The sequence below is a fragment of the Xenia sp. Carnegie-2017 genome, unplaced genomic scaffold (assembly GCF_021976095.1).
Source record: "Xenia sp. Carnegie-2017 unplaced genomic scaffold, XeniaSp_v1 HiC_scaffold_16, whole genome shotgun sequence".
In the NCBI taxonomy this organism is placed as follows: Eukaryota; Metazoa; Cnidaria; class Anthozoa; order Malacalcyonacea; family Xeniidae; genus Xenia; species Xenia sp. Carnegie-2017.
Genome location: NW_025813469.1, coordinates 14,147,312 through 14,168,736, shown reverse-complemented (window position 1 = coordinate 14,168,736; position 21,425 = coordinate 14,147,312). Strand labels below are relative to the sequence as shown.

General features: G+C 34.0%; 4 protein-coding genes and 2 long non-coding RNA genes across 8 annotated transcripts; 3 read left to right on the top strand and 3 right to left on the bottom strand.

Moving 5' to 3' along the window:
• Window positions 1-4,514: 4,514 nt before the first annotated feature.
• LOC124437210 lies at window positions 4,515-6,936 on the bottom strand. Its single transcript, XM_046987220.1, has 4 exons — window positions 6,815-6,936; window positions 5,622-5,759; window positions 5,362-5,518; window positions 4,515-4,717 (listed from the first exon to the last, which is right to left on the bottom strand). The coding sequence occupies exons 1-4, from the start codon at window positions 6,819-6,821 to the stop codon at window positions 4,645-4,647; spliced, it is 375 nt and encodes a 124-aa protein (XP_046843176.1). The 5' UTR covers window positions 6,822-6,936; the 3' UTR covers window positions 4,515-4,644.
• A 610-nt stretch (window positions 6,937-7,546) lies between these two features.
• On the bottom strand, window positions 7,547-9,060 carry LOC124437198. The gene is made up of 4 exons (XM_046987207.1): window positions 8,885-9,060; window positions 8,510-8,698; window positions 8,245-8,401; window positions 7,547-7,759 (listed from the first exon to the last, which is right to left on the bottom strand). The coding sequence occupies exons 1-4, from the start codon at window positions 8,967-8,969 to the stop codon at window positions 7,666-7,668; spliced, it is 525 nt and encodes a 174-aa protein (XP_046843163.1). The 5' UTR covers window positions 8,970-9,060; the 3' UTR covers window positions 7,547-7,665.
• Window positions 9,061-11,539: 2,479 nt separating this feature from the next.
• On the top strand, window positions 11,540-16,223 carry LOC124436139. Its single transcript, XM_046986062.1, has 3 exons — window positions 11,540-12,013; window positions 12,420-12,699; window positions 15,859-16,223. Exons 1-3 carry the CDS (start codon window positions 11,567-11,569, stop codon window positions 16,221-16,223), a joined length of 1,092 nt encoding a protein of 363 aa, XP_046842018.1. The 5' UTR covers window positions 11,540-11,566.
• A 306-nt stretch (window positions 16,224-16,529) lies between these two features.
• Window positions 16,530-20,037, bottom strand: LOC124437223. 2 transcript variants are annotated; one of them, XR_006945616.1, is made up of 2 exons: window positions 19,756-20,037; window positions 16,530-16,817 (listed from the first exon to the last, which is right to left on the bottom strand). It is a non-coding gene; the product is annotated as an uncharacterized LOC124437223 (long non-coding RNA). The 2 variants fall into 2 exon arrangements; XR_006945615.1 differs by lacking the exon at window positions 19,756-20,037 and adding an exon at window positions 17,338-17,557.
• LOC124437207 lies at window positions 17,639-21,294 on the top strand. Of its 2 annotated transcripts, none has more exons than XM_046987216.1 (4): window positions 17,639-17,855; window positions 20,398-20,535; window positions 20,625-20,775; window positions 21,050-21,294. In XM_046987216.1, the coding sequence occupies exons 1-4, from the start codon at window positions 17,774-17,776 to the stop codon at window positions 21,141-21,143; spliced, it is 465 nt and encodes a 154-aa protein (XP_046843172.1). In that variant the 5' UTR covers window positions 17,639-17,773; the 3' UTR covers window positions 21,144-21,294. The 2 variants fall into 2 exon arrangements, with proteins under 2 accessions (XP_046843172.1, XP_046843171.1); XM_046987215.1 differs by lacking the exon at window positions 17,639-17,855 and adding an exon at window positions 20,097-20,271.
• On the top strand, window positions 18,263-18,864 carry LOC124437218. The gene is made up of 2 exons (XR_006945610.1): window positions 18,263-18,365; window positions 18,635-18,864. It is a non-coding gene; the product is annotated as an uncharacterized LOC124437218 (long non-coding RNA).
• Window positions 21,295-21,425: the final 131 nt, after the last annotated feature.

Sequence of the window (21,425 nt, the reverse complement as noted above, 5' to 3'; positions counted from 1 at the left end):
TTATAACCTATAGTAGTATTTCCTCATACTTGTTCTTGAACCCCAAGTCTCTTATCTTATAACCCATAGTAGTATTTCCTCATGCTTGTTCTTGAACCCCAAGTCTCTTGTCGTATAACCCATAGTAATGTTTCCTGAAGGCTGTAGCTTAGATCAGTGGTGGATCCAGGTAGGGTTGTTTTGTGGGGGGAGGGGGGGTGCTTGGCTGGGTGAACAGCTAAAGTACAGTGGTTAGAGACCAATTATTAATTAATGTACTCATTAATAAAAATGGATACTAGTTCCCATTTTGGTCAACAAAATAAATATTATTGACGCCTTTTGATAAAAATAAATAACATTGACAGTCAATAAACTTTAATGATATCATCAATAAATGCTTTTCCATTAAAGTGCTTATATTACGAATTTTAGCCCCCCTTTTTCATGAGCTTAATTGAAAATTTGGATTATTTGAAGAACTATGACATGTCGCTGGACTTAAACAGATAAATATAAGTTCCTTAATTTTGCCTCCAAAGTCGGGTACTATTTGCGAATTTTTTACGACGCCATATTGATACTTGTGACGTAGATAGTTGAACACGTCTGTTTCCGTCAATATAATATTATATTATAGAAGGTGATTTAGTTGTCGTTTTTCTTGTCTTAAAAACAAATAATGACAGTATTTTCAATAAAATATTAAAAAACCAGTTTTCCGGAAAGTATGGCCTCAAATCAGTGCTCAGATAATTCGAATTCGATGTCTGAATCACTCGTTGGTGTTTTGAAAATCAAAATTCTTATCGGACTCTTTGTTTTATCTAGTGGAAAAAACACTCAAAGCCATACTTGACAAAATTTACACACTCGGTATCGAGGGTGAAGAAATTGTGAAATTCTATACAGAGAACTGTGTATTGATTAATCAAGGTGCACCGGCAATAAATGGCAAAGGGAGGCATTTTTCATTTTAAAAAACTTGCCTGAACACTCGCAGATGTTGCAAAAATTTCATTTTTTATTTTCACGATATCGTTTAGAGTTGTTACATCTCTACCAAACCGTTTTTAATAATTCAACAATTATGAAAAAGGTTAACGCTTTTATGGACAACGTTTATGACAAGGGAGACATTGTTACTCTTAGATACCACGCGACCAACCATTTCGCAGATTGCAGTGTCCTTACGACTACCCGGTAAGAACTTTTAACAGCAAATCTAATTTTTCATTCTTACGATGAATGAACATATTTTAAAGTGAATTTTGACATAACATAGAATATTTGGCTGTCATCTTATAACCGAGAGCAAAAGTTCACCTTTTGACCTTTTGCGTTCGTGAAAGAAATATTTTTTGAAGATGATTAGGATCTTTAAAATGCAAAAACACACCACGGGCAGCCAAATTTTAGCATTTCATTTCCAATTCGATAATGGCAAATAAACTAAATGAATAAATTTTTTGCAGTCTAATCATCGTTTGGAAAAAGATCAAGGGCAAATACTTGATTCACAATCAAGTTTCAAATGAGCGAGAGAACCTCTGTACGCCATGATTGCTGAACTAAACATTGGAGGAAACAACACCCTACATTTATTTGTTTTATTACTTAAATTTCTAGAAGAAATGAGCTTTGAAGACCATAACCGTTGTGGACTTTGAATTTAAATTCTATCTTGAGACATCTCTATTACAAAATGTTCTTGTCTCCGTTTGAATTTTTTCGTAGTCATTCATCTGTTACTTGACATAGTATCAGTGATAGCTTATTTTAAGGTGCGATCTTTTAGTCAAGTAGCAAATGATGTTTCCCCACTCCTCAACTTCACTAGAACTAGGTTTAATTTAGAGAATATTCTTTGATAATTTGTTTCATTATTTCGCTATTTCATGGTCGTTTTTCTCGCCAAAGAGCTCTTTTTAATTAAGCACAAAGGCATTCCTACATCTTTGAGTAATGGCAGATCATACTATGGCAAAATTATAGAAATATGCTTAGATACAAGACCCTCCTACATACAAACGGAGAAAATTTTATCGTGAAGAAAAATATACAGTTTTTGCATTTCGTGCAAGACTGGCTTTTTCAGTGACAATTTGCACTCTTTGAAGACACACAACGCTTTTTCGTTTGTAAATAATCTTAAGTAAAAATCCAAGTTGATCCAGTATAACCTTTCGATCGCTTGAAAAGATCAGTTTGACATGAACATTTCTATATAAATTCATCAATATTTCCTTTGTGAATTTGTTCATTTTCACTTGCAAAAGGAAAATTTAAAGCAATTTGTGTAAATAAATGAAAGGAAGTAAATCGTTTGAACCCGGAAGTATCGTTACATGTTTGTAGATGTGGATCGTCCAGGTTGGTATAGTCCTGAGAAGGATTGTTTTTGTTGTTGTTGACTGACGTGTCGACAACCTTAGTGGTAGACCGGTGGTCTCAATCAGAGACTCTGAAGATGACTACTGCTACAACACAATAAGGAAAAGGTCCAACTGTTCTTTTCAAACGATCGAAAGTGTCTGCTTGATCAACTTAGATTTTTACTTAAGATTATTCATATAACGAGAAGGCGTCGTGTGACTTCAAAGAGTGAAAATTGTCACTCAAAAAGCCAGTCTTGCACGAAATGCGAAAACTGTACTTTGCCTTCTCAGTATGGGGTAAACTAAAGATTAAATGAATATACGATCTTCGCACTTTTGCTGGACAATTTAAGCAATTGTCTCATGAAACTGAAAAATTCAGGTGACTCAACGGGATCAAATCTTCATTTAATTTCAACACCGCACTGCATATAACATTCTTTCATAAAACTAAAGATTGTCATTATCTTAAAGTATAATATATTTTGCAGTGTCGTGAAATAATGTCCCGAAAGACTAAAAACGAAATATGTATTTGCAACTTCGGTTGTGTAAAATCTTTCTAGAAAAATCAAAATTGTTTTCTTCAATGATCAGATAGAAGACGAAAAAGAATTTGTGTGCTTACCTCACTTCAATGTAAATAAATCAGCAAAATCTTATTGGTACTCAACTAGGTGTTTCTTAAAAAGGCCAAAATTTTGTTCAACAAACTAGGGTAGATTCGTCTTTAGAAATCGTCTGTCCATTGTTAATGATGTCGCAACACGCGTTTTTGATCGAACATCTCTTCAAAGAAGATTCGTAAATAAGACTCTTTGAAAATAAGTGACACGTAACAGACCTCATGCAAACTACATGACTATTAAATACATAATTTAATGCTGGTTTAGCCAATGGGAGGAAAGATGTTGATGGGTGTGAGAGTTCATAAATGAAGTGATATGTTACCAAAAGCTTCACACCAACACGATTGATTTAAATTTTTTTCCTTTTTTTTCACCTCAGCCATAATGCAGTCCTATGAACTCGAATTTTTATAATTGGTAAATTCCAAACGACTTGCAAGAAGCTGCGAGTCAGGCATGTATTTTCTGTCATTCGAATGGATTACGAACTAAAAATGAAAACAGCTATACTGTCTCTCGAAGTTTTAACATTCTTTAGAAGTGGTAGATAAAATGTGTAAGGGTGCCATCGTTTATATCGATGATTTCACACATGAAAAGGCAAAAGCAATGAATTATAATTAACTGATGGGAAAAAGTTTCTACACTGCGGTTTTCATAATGGATGAATGCATCTCTGAATTGAATTACTAAAATATTGTGCATTCACTGCACTGTAATGTATGCAAAATAGCACGACAGGTAAACTTGTTGTGCAAATCAAGTTTGTCAAATCATAATTTTGATGAGAAAGGAAGCATTGGGCGTATAAAATAATACATTGAATTGTTTTTATTTAATCAATTTTCAGCTCGAATCACGACTATTAGTAGACTACACCTCTATTCTTTTATTGTAATATTCTTCGCATTCTCTTCTGGTTTGCTTAATGGTAATGGTTTGGCAAGTTATTGCCCTCTACGGCAGTGGGTATCATATAATACTATTGCCAAGGAAGATTAAGTATAACAGGCTATATACCTTTATGCTTTGACAGTAAATTTTGATAGGAAAAATTCTATTTCCAATGTTTCAATTCCATATCTTCAATCTTCCCATCTTTCTCACCTTCCTACTCTGCCTTTTGCTTTTCAAGATTTCAAGCACTACCAGTCTGTATTGACTCACAATTTCACTTTGCAGTTCTTTAAATTCTTTGTATCTCTTTGTTTCTCTGAGATAGTATCCAAATGACTGTTTTTTCCAGCACTGCCATAAGTAATCAGATGCTCAATTTATTTATGATACCATGTAATACACAGTAGCAATTCTTTCGTTTTGCCCATTCTTGTATTTTCTCGCCTTCCTCATTCCTTCTTCTCACATTCCTTTCTTCCCTCATTATCTTTGCCGTGTGGGTTCCGGCATCTTAGAATAGACCCAACGTAACCTCTGCGTGTCGTAAAAGGCGACTAAAAGGGGTTGATGTGGTTAGGAAGCGCATCCCACCTTGAAATCTATGTTTCCTTTACTCATTATGATCCCAAGATTAAAACCATTTCGTTAAATGTAATGATTTTTTTCTTACAATACAAGTTTTTCGTATTTATGGCTCATATTTAACTAAAAATTCAGCAATGACTTTGATCAGTTATCTTATTCTCACAAAAAGAGAGTGTTTACTTTGGCCTATTTACTATGACATTGTGTATGAAGAAGTTGCCGTCGATCTTCTTCCAAACCGTCATCGCCCTGCAATTTTTCATTTGAAATTTGGTTTAGTTGTGATTGCTACAGTCATGTTGCGTTTCTCAAATTACTAGAAACAACACTATTGTTTCTAGACCTTTTCAACAATGCATCATGGGTAATCATGAATACGTAGCAAACATTACATCATGGATAATCATTGTCAGATTGTTGACCTGATTAGAGCATAAATAGCAATAAAATTATTAAAAGTCGAAATCAACTCTACTTAAGATTGAAGAAACTTATTCAGTTCTGCTTGACAAATTGACTCACATCTTAATATTTATCTCCATATTTTTGGCTTCTCTGGCAATTTCATCATACAATACCATACACTATTTCTTCAACATGCTATGTTTGCTCGTTTTGTGAACAAAGTGCTTACAAAATGATGGAATTAATGGTTTTGGGCTGGCTTAATCTAAAGAAATGTTTCGTTTATTTTGGCTTGAAAATTGGTTTAAACTTTTCGATTTTTGACGGTAACTTAACGATTTTATTGGACGTTTAGTCGAAATTTGAAATAAGTACAGATTGCCTCCTTTTTACAAAAATTGTTACTTCATTGATCGAATATAATGTATTTGTGCAAATATGCATTTATCAACATATGTGGCCCTCATTCTAACATTCTTTTATCTTACCGATACTGAATAAGAACAGAGTCATCTTGTGCAATCGCCTTTCCCGTATATCGCAGAGTCACAATGTTCCCTCCGTCGAACACCTCTTTAATTTGAACATCCACTCTAGTCACTAACTTTAGCAAAGCCAACTGTGTTTTGTAGTGCTCTAATAACTCTGTATCATAGCAAGATGAAAGATTGTAGTTTTAAAATTACGTAGGCAAACTTTTTGTTGTTATGAATGAAATCGACAGTACAAACAAAAATTCTTCGTTCACCTTTTTTGCCTTTTACCTCTGAAGCACCTTGGGGGATGAGAATGCAGTCATCTGTATAGAAGTCCAGTGTTTCCTCAATTTTTTGCTCAACAAGGAGTGCGTAGACTGTATTAAGTTTTTCTTCGATTATTTTCTTCACTAAAAACATGCAAATTCCTGCTTAGAACGTGACTTGTTACTATATTTATTAAACATTCCTGATAGCAGCAAGTATCATCTTGATGTCCTGAAACAAATTCCGGAGAACAGAACGAGGAAAATATGAAAACTGGAAAAGCGGCATACATAGTGCCTCGTGGAACAAAGTTGCGTTTGAATAAAAGCATTTCAAATTTCACAACAAAGATATTCATATAATCATGTCGCACACGTTATCACAGAGCAAATAATACAAGGATCAGTCAGGGGGGCAACGTGTTCTCACATTCGTCATTTTTCCTGACAGTCAATCGCTTGTTTCCCATGACTAAAGTGGTATAACGTCATTTCTGAGTAATGAATTTGAAAATATTTATACGTAAGAAATCATGACTTCAGGTAATTTTAATGGTTCGAAAAAGTTAAAAATCCTTATCAACTGGCTGGAATAATTGCGGTTAATACGCACAGCAAGATATGTACGAGGACAAAACACAAAGGTTCCGACTGGGGTGACCTTTCATATAACCTTTCTATGCACAATATACAAGGCGCTTCAGTGTCTAAAAATCATTCAAATGTGTAATCAAATCGTAATTTGCCATCTGCGCCTCGCGTGATAAATCTGTTCAAAACATTTATCAAGCTCAAACTCTTAAAAGCTCCTCGCTATAGATATTGTAAAGAACGTATTTTAGACATCTTACCAAATGATTCAGCACACTGTTTAGTAAACGATGATTTATATTCAAATTCAAACACTTGATAATAATCTATTTCTAGCACTATACACTTTATATGTTGTCAAGTTTTACTTAATGGTATCATTTTTTATATGTTTTCACTTTCATGCACTTGCTTGAGGGTTTCTTCAACGCGGTTTCATCGCGTCTTCAGATGGTATAAACCATTTCCAATCAAACTGCACATGCTCCAAAACTGGGGATCAGATCGTAAGTCAGAGAATGTTTGGAGAGCAGCTCAAACACAATCACTATACATGAAATGCCACTTCTGTTTTCAGACTTTCAACAAGAAATTTATGCCCAACATACCTTCCATTCTTTGAGAACCCTTGCTCTTAGCTTTAGCCAGAATCAATCAAAACAATAGCATCAACCAAGCTTGCTAAATATATATAGTTCATGGCGAGCAGGAATTTCATTCAAAATACACACGGCACAATTGCATAATATCATAGTTCCGGTCCGCGTGTCTCTCATGATTTCACTTTAGCATTTGAGAAAGACCGTTGACAGGGCTGTGGTAGTCTCCTTAGGCCGTCTATTTGCTAATATCTTGATGTCCTCAAACAAGAAGTTGTGATTGACTTTACCACATAAGTTACCCTTCTGCTTGGATCACACACCTCTTTCTTAACAATCACAACCAACAAAAATTCTTACATTTCTTTTTATTCAAACTTGTCAAATACTTCAGCACGCTTCCTTTATTTCAAGTCAAAATATGTTGTTCGTACCACAATTTCTTATTGCTCTCTCAAGTTAATCAATTTTCATAGCTTCATTTCCTTTCAATATAAGCGCTCTTTATTTCCTAACATCACAAAATCTTCAAACATTGTTCTATCTATATAAAAACTCCATGCTCATGTAGGAAACTTTTCTACTGAAATGACTTCTTTAACATGCATGCGACAATCGTGCTAATCGTTTCCTCAACAGTATCGATGAATTCTTAAAAAATCAAACACTTCCATCTGCCTCCCTTCACTAACTTACTACTCAGTCATTCGTCTATGGATGAAATATACAATGAGACGAAAATGTTTTGCAATAGAGATTTTTATTGAAAAAATTGTAGCTTTAACTATGTCTTTATACTGACCAACTTCATTCTTGCTGTTGAGAAATCGTACAGAAACTAACATATAATTTTACGTTCTTCACGGCGGCGAAATCGGACATGGATTCTCAAAATTCGCCATTCCCACGTGAGCGAGGTAGTCACCGTTGATCTTCTTGAACACCAACATTTCCCTATAAGAAAGTTTGAAATATTTGATTAAAGAAAAAAGGCTTTTCTATTTAACTAACAGTTAAACATGAAAAGGGGCTTCTGGAGGATTTACATGCGTATTTATTTACATTATTTATAAAGACCACGATACAAATTTTTTGTTTTTATTTTTCACATGCTGTAATATTTTGTTATGAATATACAAAAAAACTCGACGAATAATCCTAAGCTGCCATTACAATGGTGACGTATAGACCAATCAAATTACTTTTCAGTGTACAATTTTCTCGTACTCTCATTGGTCAAAATCCTGCAGATAATTAATTATTCACATCTCTGCGCAGACAAATTTCGTATTCATAATTGAAAAAAGACAAATAAATAGTATATGTCTGTAAAGGTTAATTCACCACAAAAAGTCAAAAGTTATCCTTTTATGTTGAATTTTATGCCTTGAGTTCTCTTCACCTACGCTTCCTTTTATGTATGAGCATAGCATGCTTACCGGAATGTCACTAACACTTCGTTGTTCTTTCCGTAAGAATGTCCTCGATATCTTAATATTGCTACATTTCCCCTTTTTATCATCTGTTCAACTTTAAAGTCTATGTTGGTGGTGATATTTCCTAACGGTCCTCCCCTAATGAAGTGATTAAATATTCCTAAAGGAAAAAACGAATGCAGAATTAAAGACTCCAGTCTACCAGACGTGCGTGCGAGGTTCAGTTTTTATGCATGTAATCAACTTTCAAACAAACAGTCTTTTTTACCTTTCCTGCCTATTGCCTCCGGTGCACTTTGCGGCAGAAACACGCTATCCTTCGCATATACGCTGTTGACAGCTTGCTGAACCTTTCCTTCCAAGAACAACTTGAAAAATAATTCAACTTTTTTGCTCAGATAACCCGTCAATCTTTTATGAAAAAATTTTGGCTTGAAATAGAAGCGCTTTAAATTCCCTGAACAAAAGAGCAAACGATTTTGGTTCATCTGTGAAAGATGTAAATTCCTTTAACTATTTCGTCCAATAAATTCATGACTCAAATCATAGGTTCTTGCTTTAGACAAACGTCGATGTCTTTTCTTAGTAAATAATAGTAAAACATTCTAGACTAAACTGTTTGTGATAATGTTCAGCACTTTACCTTTTGAATATTCACGACCAGCAACCGAATCGACGATGGAAGTACAAAATATCAGCATGACTGATGCCAGTAGTGGTAAATTCATCTTGAATGTTTTGTGATAGATTTTCAAACGACTGCTTGAGAGATAGTAAGCCTCGTTTTAGTATGGACCTTGGCATACGACAGACGAATATGGTTATAAATTATAACGTATGGTCAAGTTAGATTTAGATAATGCCACTTATTACCCATGTCTCAAGAATTTTACATTCTCATTGGTTAAAAGCAAAATAAGAAGTATGCATGATCAATATATAACATCAGAGGAAATAAACTAGTAGATTACCATATAAAAACTTTTTTGTGACAAATATATCTAATTACGGGGTGTTAGACTTATAAAAAGCAACGATGCATTCATGAATCCCTCCCATCAACGTCATCTCCTCTCCAAGTTTCTAAAGTCTGTAAGTTCACAAACCTTAAACTCTAACTTAGACGATCAAATTGCCTTACAATTTTTTTCAATGCAATGTAATTTGGAGAATCCCTGAACAAAATGTTCATGTTCCAAAATTTGTTCTTAAAATGTAATCTTTACACTTCGCATTGGGGGGAACGATGGGTCGGTTTGCGGAATGAAAGAGTGCAAAGTACTTCATTATAAGTCTTTTATGACGTACAATGTTGATTGATTCGTGAGGATCTTTCTTTCTATCTATTAAAGGTTTTGCAGGGTTAATCATTTAAGAAATAAAAGATGTTTACTGCATGTGTTTGCACAAGCTTATGCAAACCGAGGAGACCTTTGGGAGAACTCGAGAGCAGACAGTGCAAGCCCAAAACCGAAGATCGAGGGTTGCACATGCTCGAGAGTGATCAACACGAAAAACATCTCTTATTTCTTTTATAAAATAACAATAATGCAAAAAAGACAGACATTTTAATTTTTCCTCTAAGTAATGTTCATGATCGATTTGCAAATTCTCTTGACTGATTGATTGTTTTGATTGATTTGATTGGTTGAGCTCAGATGTGTTTTGCACAGGCTAATACAAACACAGCTCTAGACCAATCAGCGCACGCCTTTCATTGTGTTTATTTTATAATTAAATATATCTCTTTACCGTTATTATCTAGTCATTATTTACTTTGATGACTGCATGTATTAGTTTTTGTCACAAACAATAAGCATATCGTCAACAACCGCACGCAAACCCAAACATTTTGTGCTGTAACATGGGGGAAATCAAATTTGATACACATAAGAGAAGGCAGTACTGTGCACTTATAACTTATCACTATAAACAAAAAACGTTTGTCCAAATTATCAATTTTCCAAAAGAAACTTGATAATATATCAATCATAATTTGAATATATGCAAAACAAATGCAAATTTGCTATATTTCACATCTTGAACAAATTTTATTCTTCAAATCTCTAAAATTACATCTTTCGTTCGAAGCCATCTTAGATTATACAATCTTCAGAGGGTAAGCGTTATGGTTATAGCGTGAAAAACGTCTTCAGAGGGTAAGCGCTCAGGTTAAAGGGTGAATTCTGATCCCTTTGATTTGATAATATCTAAAATATTTTTATTTGTCTATTTAAATGCATTACGTAAAAATCTACATAAAAGAGGTTTGCCAAAATTTTCGTTCCCCCTGGCGCGATCAACTCATTGCATGCACACTAGAAGAGAGAAGATGATCAAATTGTGATTGTCTTTGGAGAAGTGCTTGGTTTAGGATCTTGCGTTTAAAAACTGTTCTGTTGTTATAGCAATACTGGAATGATGATTAGGAAATGAAGTTTTCGGCAAAACTTTTGAAATTGACTTCGATCATTGTTTTCATTCAAATGTAATTTGCTCATATTAAAAGCTCTACAAAAAGAATCTCTTTATGTAGATATATATTACATATATATTAGGTATATATTATTGATAAGAAGAAGAAAATACACAAAAACTACAATTTCATCCCGACAAGCCTGTTTCGTGATTTCTCACTCTTCAGAGGTTGTCGGAATGAAATTGTAATTTTTGTGTATTTCCTTCTTCTTATCTATATTTATGCTCTGCTCTAACGCATCGAGCACTGTAATTACGGAAATTCAAATAAACAAAACTTCCTTAGTTATATATTAGATATATATTACTTGCATGTTATGAAGAAACGTCACCAAGGAACAATTGATGAACGGTTTTGCTTCATTTAAAACAACTCTTTAGGAACAAGCATAAAGCTCAGCAAAAGCCCATTATTAAAATGAAATATTATTTTTTCACTTTCTCTTTCAAATACTTTCGTTTGTATTTTGGTAAAATTATAATAGTATTTGTATTGTTCTTTTTCTCGATTGATGTTGCACATTTTAGTTTAGTAGTCGATTTTTTCATTTCATCTCAACGACATATTGACAAATCATTAGCTTTGTGGATGAAAGACCAAAAACAGACGCACATGCTTAAACCATGTTAGTTATCCAGCCTGAAAAGTGGTTTATGCTGTGCATATATTTAGATGTTCACAGTTCACTCACTGCAAAAACAATAGATCTCTAAAAAAATAAATAATGATATGTGTTCAAGAAGAAAACGAAATTTCAAACTGCGATATGATTAATTGGAAGTCTGTTTTAAGATCAAGCATAACAATGTGCATGTATAGACACAACAATTTTTGAATCATTCTGCCATGAGTTCTTCCAAACATAATACGGAGAAAATTTGGCAAGAGATTTCCAAAAAAAGCGAGAAAGAACAGCGACATATATTGGAATGGCAAATACAAGCAAGAGAAGCAATATATGAATTCTCCGATATAAAACCTGGGGATCACTTGATAAAAAAATTTCAGATGTTCGGGGAAATCTGGTATTACCATCATTTTTTGTGCATTGACTCAAATGAGGGAAATCCGATAATTATCCACTACACAAATACAGGCAAGAATGCAACAAAGCAGTTGTTTAAAACCGGATCCTTTTCATCTGGTTCAACACTCGGTCAAGTCGGTATTGTACAAGAAATGACTTTACCCCACAAAGATTTCCTTTCAAAAGAAGAGCTGTTGCAAGAGAAAGGTCGTGAAGTCGAAAGAGTCGTTTGGCCAGAAGAATTGAAACGATTTTCAGTGGAAGAGGTGAGAGACATCTTTTGGAGAAGCTGTGTAGACGATGACTTACATGACATTTTTAAGGGTAATACCCGTTCACATCATAGAGAAATTTACCAAACAAAATGTCTATAAGACGTCGTGTAAATGGCGTAAAAATGACATGTCTCATATTTGAGCAAATGACATCATTTTCATGACGCTCTAGATCATTTATATATCCATATGGTGTATGATACCATGGAATACATCCTGTTTTACTGGCGTAGGGTGGGAAGCATTGTAATTATCTCCTAATATTCTTTAATAATCGCCTTTCTCGGCAAAAATGCTTGCTCGTTTACAATACTATCATAATGAAAACACTTCGTTGTCTTTAAACAAATCTTCTCTATGTACTGTCAAATAATAAGAAACAATTTTTTGTTGATAGGTGGCAAAGCGAGCAAGAAAAAGAAAAGACGAAAAATTCTACGATGTGGCGAAAAACAACTGTGAAAGTTTTGTGATGTGGTGTTTATGTGATTTAAACATCAGTCTTCAAGCAACCAGCCTAGTTTCATTTTTTATTGATTACTGTAAAAGCATGGTACGAGCTGGCTACCAAACTGTGCAGCAAATCCCCAAAATAGCTATTGAAGTTGTTGAAAAGGTTTTAGGTCTTTCTACATTTGGAAACAACATTGAATTTGTTGGAAAAGGTGGACTTTCAGGTTTGTATCAATTTCAACGTTACGTCAAATGAGACTTTAGACTGAAGTATGCAACAACTCATGTTTCAAAACAGTGACCTCTGATGAAAACACAAAGTTAGAGTATATAAGGACTCAAATTTTAGACTGGAGTATATATTAATCGAGTTTCAACATTAGTTCACTCCAGGAAAGTTAATACTCTAGAATCATAGATATAGTAGCATTGAGTTCTATAAGACCTGGAGGGGAAACGTCAGCAAAATTACTATAAATTAATAGCGCGCGGCCGCGTGGTCAAAAACATGGCGGATTTTGGTGGTCAAAGTCAGCGGAAAGACGCGGGCTCATGAAATAAAAATTTTTTTGCCCACCCTGATTTGACCACCACGATTGGGAGTATAGAAAATATCAAAACTATTTTCCTAACATAAACACTTTTTAAAATTATATTTATTAAACAATCTGCAAGCTTCCGTGGTTTGCGGATGCTGAAATATCGACAGAAAAGGAACATTTCATGACTCCGGTAAGTAGCACAGTAGTAGTTTAACTATTTTGTTTTTAACACGATACTTGAAAAGTGTTTCTACTACTAGGTTTTAATTTAAAGTTATTTTGGTCCATTCTTGTTTGTTCTTCAGTTTATCGCTCGCCAGACGAGGCGAAGCTGCCAATTTTTATCGAGTTTTACATCCATCTTGTATCATGATCAAGCTAAAATCTCCTGATTTGAATTGAGTTTACCTCCCAAAAATGGAGCAGAATTTGTTCATATTGTTTTTTGAAAATATTTAGGAAAAGTTTACAGCAAAGTTGTGTTGAAATTGAATGCAATGCAATGCAAAATTAATGTGAACTATTGTATATGCCATATAATAACAATAACCATTAAACTGCCTGCCTGCTCAATTTGACTGACTGTATAGTGTAGACAATTATAATGGGATCGTAAAGTTGGATTTATGCAAACAGTTTTAAAGTACTACTTAGCGTTTCTATAAGTGAAGTATTTATTGTTATAGTAAACAGGTTAGTACTTCAAAACCAAGATAAAAGAAGTGTGTTGAACAATGTGCTAAGATTTGTTTCTACCTTGAAATTTTTGTTCAATAGTAGCTTGTGATTATATCATTAATATTCATGAAAAATTAAACATATTATTGTCTCATCTCACCAAATCCATACTTGGTATGATTCCAGGTGATCCACAAATTCACATCGAATGCATTGGTTGCAATGAAGTTGAATGAAGAAGAAGCAAAAATAGATGGCAAAGAACTTCTTTGTGTCTTATGAAGAATTAGTAGAAATCAATAAAAAGAATTCTTTAAACAAATTGTAAACAAATTTAAATTGCTCATGGTCAAGCAACCTAGTCAAAGAAGCAAAGTCTGTCTTCAACATGTGACCTTTCCAATTATGTTTAGTTTCTTTGTACAAAATACTATTTTCGAGAAACTTGATTTGTAAGTCTTTCATTAATATTTTTTTTTACCAAGACATAAAAGGAACAAATTCAAAGGCTTGATGTAAAATACAAAGATTTATGAAGTTATTATCACTTAATTCCCAATTGTTAGTTTGTACATATAAATAATTAGTATTGGTAGCTGTAAGTTGTTCAAGCAATACAGAATAGTAGTGCATAAAAGGGGTTAGCATTTTTGAAAAATTATACCTTGCTCTTGACATACACTACACAATTCCAAAAGACTGTAAGTATTGCACAATAATATCTATAGAACTTGCTAAATTTCTTCACCTACACTGTCAATTAACTATTTTGCCTTCATGCAGCAATAGACAGAGTGTTTTTGTCAGAGAAACCAATGCACTTTCCTAGTTTCCAAACTAGTTTCCAAGTTTGTTATTTCAATGGAAAATTAATGTAGTTTTGTTCAGTAATAGATCCAAGGTTCTGCCAAGCAGTTTACAAAATACTAATTTCCAACCAACAGTATCATCATGGTGTTTTGAATTTTTTTCTTTTTGTAGCTCTTCTAGCTCAACATGCTTTCTTTATGAGTTTTCAGTAGATTTATCAGGTAATGACAATACACTCATGATACTTATCCATGGTAAATTTTCAGTTGACTTATGTCGTAGGACATTTTCTCGCTTCCTTAGGAGCATTTTAACACAGATTTATCCATTTGAGCAAGGAAAATAGTTGCACCAAACTGTTTAAAGACAGTCAAACACACAGAAGCATGAAATAATGTACAAGTTTGACGAGATTGACAGGTCTACTAAAGAATGCCGTTTGATTTTCACGGTTAAAATGTCATAAAATAACTTAAATGTTGCAGTCAAAATATGTGTTTTTCTACCGTCGATTTTCTTTATTTTGATGTGTGTGTGTAATGTGTTTTTCACGCAATTCTGAAGCATTATTTTCACATGATATGCTGTCGGTATCGTAATTGTTTTTTTCTCATTTGTCATCGTTCGTATAAGAAATCAGGAGGGAGTGAATATTGAAAAAAATTTTTAAAGTGGAAGTTTTGACCACCAAAATCCGCCATTATCGCCATGTTTTTGACCACGGGGTCCAGGCCCCTTTTCCCCTCCAGGTCTTATATAACTCAATGTATAGTAGGTCTAGATTGCTGACGAGCCGCCATATTGCGTGACATCCATAATAAATCCAAGATGGCGTGGGAACCGGGCAAAAACATGAAGTTACTATAGGGCAATTGACGTTTTTAGCAATTTACTTCTTCGTTGATTTTAGTGGACAAACAAAACGCCACGGGACAACCAAACGACCAATTTACACAACACTTCGCAAGCGATATTTTTTGCCCGTATTTTAATAATAATAGTCAAATGTGACTTCAAAACGTTATTCATAACGCTTTGTTTCCAATAGAACTTGATTGGAGGAGTTTGAAAACACTGAAACGAAGTAAACTGCAAAAAACAACAATTGCATAATAGTAGCCCCAAGTTTTTTGCCCGGTTTCCGCGCCATCTTGGATTTATCAAGAATGTCACGCTGCCGTCTTAATAAGTCTTATATTACGTCACACTCGTCAGCAATCTAGTTCTATTATATCCATGTCTAGAATGTATGTAGAGAGAGGAACAGATGAACAATATTCACTTTATATTTGCATGAAAGCTATAATCAAGTCGACCATTTCAACGAACAACAAATTTTGTTCACACAAACAGGTCTTGGATCCATCTTTGGTATTGGAATAACAGCACTGGTAGAAGCAATAATGCTATGTATAAGAATAAAAGAGTCAAAGAAGAAATGGGACGAAGGACTTTTGATCACAAAGAGAGAAGAGTTTATCAAAGAAATTGTGGATGCATCAATAGGTTTTTCTTGTCGTGTGGGAGGAAGTATTGGAGGAATGTTCATTGGTCAGTTTTTCATACCAATTCCAATTCTTGGTGCTGTTGTAGGCATGCTTGTTGGTACATTTGCTGGCGATTTCTTTGCAAAACAAATATCAAAAAGAAGTTCGGAATGTGTTGCTTCTTTTCTCGAAAAACTCATTAAAGAAATGGAAAACATAAAACAGGACTAACACATTACTTTTTTATAAAATAAAGCAAATTCTATGCACTTACTGATTCAGAAAATACTCGGTTGCTTGTTAAACTACTATATCTCGCACTATACTATCTATTACAGTTTTCTCAATTATTAGCCTGTTTAACCTCATGTACCTTGATCTTTTATAGTTTAGTCTAGGTCGACTTATTAATGTTCCACCAGCATTGTAATTAACCTAACTTTATGATTTCACTAATGTATTAACATACATGCGACAATCATGTTAGCAGTTTCCTCGAATGTATCCATGAATTCCTATAAAAAATCAAACACTCCATTTGCCTCCTTTTATTGCCTTTATTACTACTCAGTCATTCGTCTATACATGAAATATACAACGAGAAGAGAATATTTTGCAATAAAACGTTTTATTGAAAAATTGTAGCACGAACTATATGTCTTTATATACTGACCAACTTTATTCTTGCTGTTGACAATTCATGCATAAACTCACATATAATTTTACGTTATTCACGGCGGCGAAATTGGACATGGATTTTCTAAATTCACCATTCCCACGTGAGCGAGGTAGTCACCGTTGATTTTTTTGAACACCAACATTTCTCTACAGGAAAGATAGAAAAAAGGCTTTTCCCTTTGACGAACAATTAAACATAAATGTAAGTGCTTTTGGAGGATTATATGCGAATTTGTTTATATTGTTATTTATATGTGACCTTGATGAAAAACTCGACGAATAATTTTATAAAGCCATTACAATGGTGACGTTGGAGTTAGACCAATCAAATTACTTTTCAATGTACTATTTTTCTCGTACTCTCATTGGTCAAAATCCTGCTGATAATAATTATTGGTTGAGCATGATATCAAGAATTATTCAGAACAAGGTCGATGTTATCTACCGAAGCGTAGCCTAGGCGGATATTATTGACAAAGTCTGACATCATGCGGAAAACGAATTCATTAATTGTTTTATTGTTCACTGAAGTATGATCAAAACATATTCACATCTCTGCGCAGACAAATTTTGTATTCATAGTTGAATACGACAGATAAATTTTACATGTTTACAAAGGCTAATTTACCACAAAAGGTCAAGTTTTTTATAATGTTCAGCAATTTACCTTGTATGTTTACGTCCAGCAGCCGAATCGACGATGGAAGTACAAAATATCAGCATGACTGATGCCAGTAGTGGCAAATACATCTTGAAAAAGGCCGAAATTTTGTTCAACAAACTAGGGTAGACTTGTCTTTAGAAATCGTCTGTCCATTGTTAATGATGTCGCTATACGCGTTTTTGATCAAACATCTCTTCAAAGAAGTCTCGTAAACAAGACTCTTTGAAAATGAGTGCACGTCACAGACCTCATATAAACTGCAATGAATATTGAATGTAGATTTTAATTTTGCTTAGCCAATGGGAGGACAGAAGATGTTGATGGGTGTCTGAGTACATAAATGAAGTGATATGTTACCGGAAGGTACACACCATCACGAGGTCTAGCATTGATCAGTTTGCGAGGAAAACGTTTGGAAAACTAACACCAACAATTTGAGATGAATACACCGCTACTGGCATCGTTCTTGTTGATGTTTTATCCTTTGGTTTGTGATTCAGCAACATCGAAAGAAATTAAATGTAGTTATAGAAGTTGTCATTTGTGTTTCGCGTGTATCAATGACTTATCTTTTAGGAATAATCATGTAATTAGTCGTTGGTGTTTTGAAAATCAAAATACTTATCGTACTCTTTGTTTTGTCTAGTGGAAAAAACACTTAAAGGCATACTTGACAAAATTTACACACTTGGTATCGAGGGGGGAAAGGGTAAAGAAATTGTAAAATTCTATACAGAGAACTGTGTATTGATTAATCAAGGTGTTCCGGCAATAAATGGCAAAGCAGGTAAGTGAGGCATTTTTCATTTTAAAAACTTGCCTGCACACTCGCAGATGTTGCAAAAGTTTTATTTTGTATTTTCACGATATCGTTTAGAGTTGTTACATCTCTACCAAACCGTTTTTAATAAAACAACAATTATTAAAAGGTTAACGTTTTATGGACGACGTTTATGACATGGGAGACATTGTTACTGTTAGATACCACGGACCAACCATTTAGCAGATTGCAGTGTCCTTTACACTATCCGGTGAGAACTTTTAACAGCAAATCCAATTTTTCATTGTTATGATGAATGAGCACATTTTAAAGTGAATTTTGACATAACATAAAAATTTGGCTGTCATCTTATAACCGAGAGCAAAAGTTGACCTTTTGACCTTTTGCGTTCGTGAAAGAGATATTTTTGGAGATGATTAGATCTTTAAAATGCTAAAACACACAATGGGCAGCCAAATTTAAGCATTTCATTTCTAAATCGATGATGGCAAATAAACTAAATGAATAAATTTCTTGCAGACTAATCATCGTTTGGAAAAAGATCAAGGGCAAATACTTGATTCACAATCAAGTTTCAAATGAGCGAGAGAACCTCTGTCCTAAATGATTGTTAAACTCAGCATTGGAGGAAAATAGACACTACTTTTATTTGTCTTATTACTAAATTTCTAGATAAAATGAGCTTTGAAGACCATAACCGTTGTAGACTTTTAATTTAAATTCTATTTTGAAACATCTTTATTCCAAAATGTTCTTGTCTTCGTTTGAATTTTTACGTAGTCATTCATCTGTTACTTAGCAAACATAGTATCAGTGATAGCTTATTTTAAGGTGCGATCTTTTAGTCAAGTAGCAAATGGTGTTTCCCCCCTCCTTAACTCCACTAGAACTAGGTTTGATTTATATTTCTGTAAATCGTGACTTGTCTTTCAGTACATAAAGCATTTTTCAATTTGTATGTTTGGCAAGAGAATTTTTCTCGAAATCCTGCTGATAATAAGCAATTATTGGATGAGGTTGAGCATGATATCAAGAATTATTCAGACCAAGGTCAATGTTATCTACCGATGCGATGCAGAGGCGGATATTATTGACGTTGGTTTGAATAACTCTTGACATCATGCGTAAAACGAATTCATTAATTGTTTTATTATTCACTGAAGTATGATCGAAACATATCAATATAAAACATTTTTCAAACCTTCGCTAAGTTGTTTTTTGTCAGACAATTTATTCAAATTCGTTTCGTTTAATTATGTTGCAAATATGTTCAAAGCCAGCTTGGCCGCTTTTTTAGTGTTTTCCGCATCCTTTTCGTCTAAAAGATTTCACAATGTTTTTAGAAACTGTGGCAAACATCGCTGATGTTTGATTTGTTTTCAAAACATGCTTTTAATGGCGTCCATAATTTTAGAAATATTATCTGTAGATATGACGTCATAATTGCAGATATCGAGAATTATCTGCAGGTAGTTGACCAATCACAGCTTGCTTACATAGTGAATAATAATGATTCTTCACGTCTCTGCGCAGACAAATTTCGTATTCATAGTTGAATACGACAGAGGAATGTTACATGTTTACAAAGGCTAATTTATTACAAAAGGTCAAAGTTTTTTTTATAATGTTCAGCACTTTACCTTGTATGTTTACGTGCAGCAGCCGAATCGACGATGGAAGTACAAAATATCAGCATGACTGATGCCAGTAGTGGTAAATACATCTTGAAAAAGGTCGAAATTTTGTTCAACAAACTAGGGTAAACTTGTCTTTAGAAATCGTCTGTCCATTGTTAATGATGTCGCTATACGCGTTTTTGATCAAACATCTCTTCAAAGAAGTCTCGTAAACAAGACTCTTTGAAAATGAGTGCACGTCACAGACCTCATGCAAACTACATAAATATTGAATGTAGAAATTAATTTTGCCTAGCCAATGGGAGGAAAGAAGATGTTGATGGGTGTGAGAGTACATAAATGAAGTGATATGTTACCAAAAGTTCACACCATCACGAAGTCTAGCACTGATCAGTTCGCGAGGAAAACGTTGGGAAAATTAACACGAACAATTCGAAATGAATACACCGCTACTGGCATCGTTCTTGTTGATGTTTTATCCTTTGGTTGTTGATACAGCAACATCGAAAGAAATTAAATGTAGTTATAGAAGTTGTCATTTGTGTTTCGCGTGTATCAATGACTTATCTTTTTAGAATAATAATGACATTAATCATTTGTGTTTCTAAAATCAAAATACTTATCGCACTCTTTTGTTTTGTTTAGTGGAAGAAACACTTAAAAGCATACTTGACCAAAATTACGCACTCGTTCTCGCGGGAAAGGGTAAAGACGTGTTGAAATTCTATACAGATGACTGTGTATTAATTAATCAAGGTTTACCGGCAATAATTGGCAAAAGTGGTAAGGGAGGCATTTTTCATTTTTAAAACTTGCCTGCACATTCCAGATGTTGCAAGAGTTTCATTTTGTATTTTCACATTATCGTTTAGATTTGTTAAAGCACTTCCAAGGCGAGAATTTGTCAGCTATTAAAAAGATGAACGTTTTTATCGACAACGTTTATGACAAGGGAGACATTGTGACTCTTAGATACCACTTGACGTCGCATGGAAAAGATTGCAGTGTCCTTGCAACTGTCCGGTGAGAACTTTTAACAGCAAATCTAATTTTTCATTGTTATGATGAATGAACACTTTTAAAGTGAATTTTGACATAACATAGAAAAATTTGGCTGTCATCTTATAACCGAGAGCAAAAGCCGACCTTTTGACCTTTTGCGTACGTGATAGAGATATTTTTGGAGATGATTAGAATCTTTAAAATGCAAAAAACACACAACGGGCAGCCAAATTTAAGCATTTCGTTTCCTATTCGGTGATGGCAAATGAACTAAATGAATAAAATTTCTTTGCAGAGCAATCATCGTTTGGAAAAAGATCAAGGGCAAATACTTGATTCACAATCTTGTTTCAAATGTGCGAGAGAACCTCTGTCCGTCGACGTCATGATTGTTGAACTAAACATTGGAGAAGACAAGACCCTACATTTATTTGTCATATTATGTAGCCTGATTTTCTAGATAAAATGAGCTTTGTAGACCATAACCGTTGTAGACTTTCATTTTAAAACATCTTTATTACAAAATTTTCTTGTCTCCGTCTAAAGTTTTTCGTAGTCATTCAACTGTTATTTAACAAACGCAGTTACAGTGATTGCTTATTTTAAGGTGCCTCCTTTAGTCAAGTAGCAAATGGTGCCCTCCCTCTCCCCTCCTTAACTCCACTAGAACT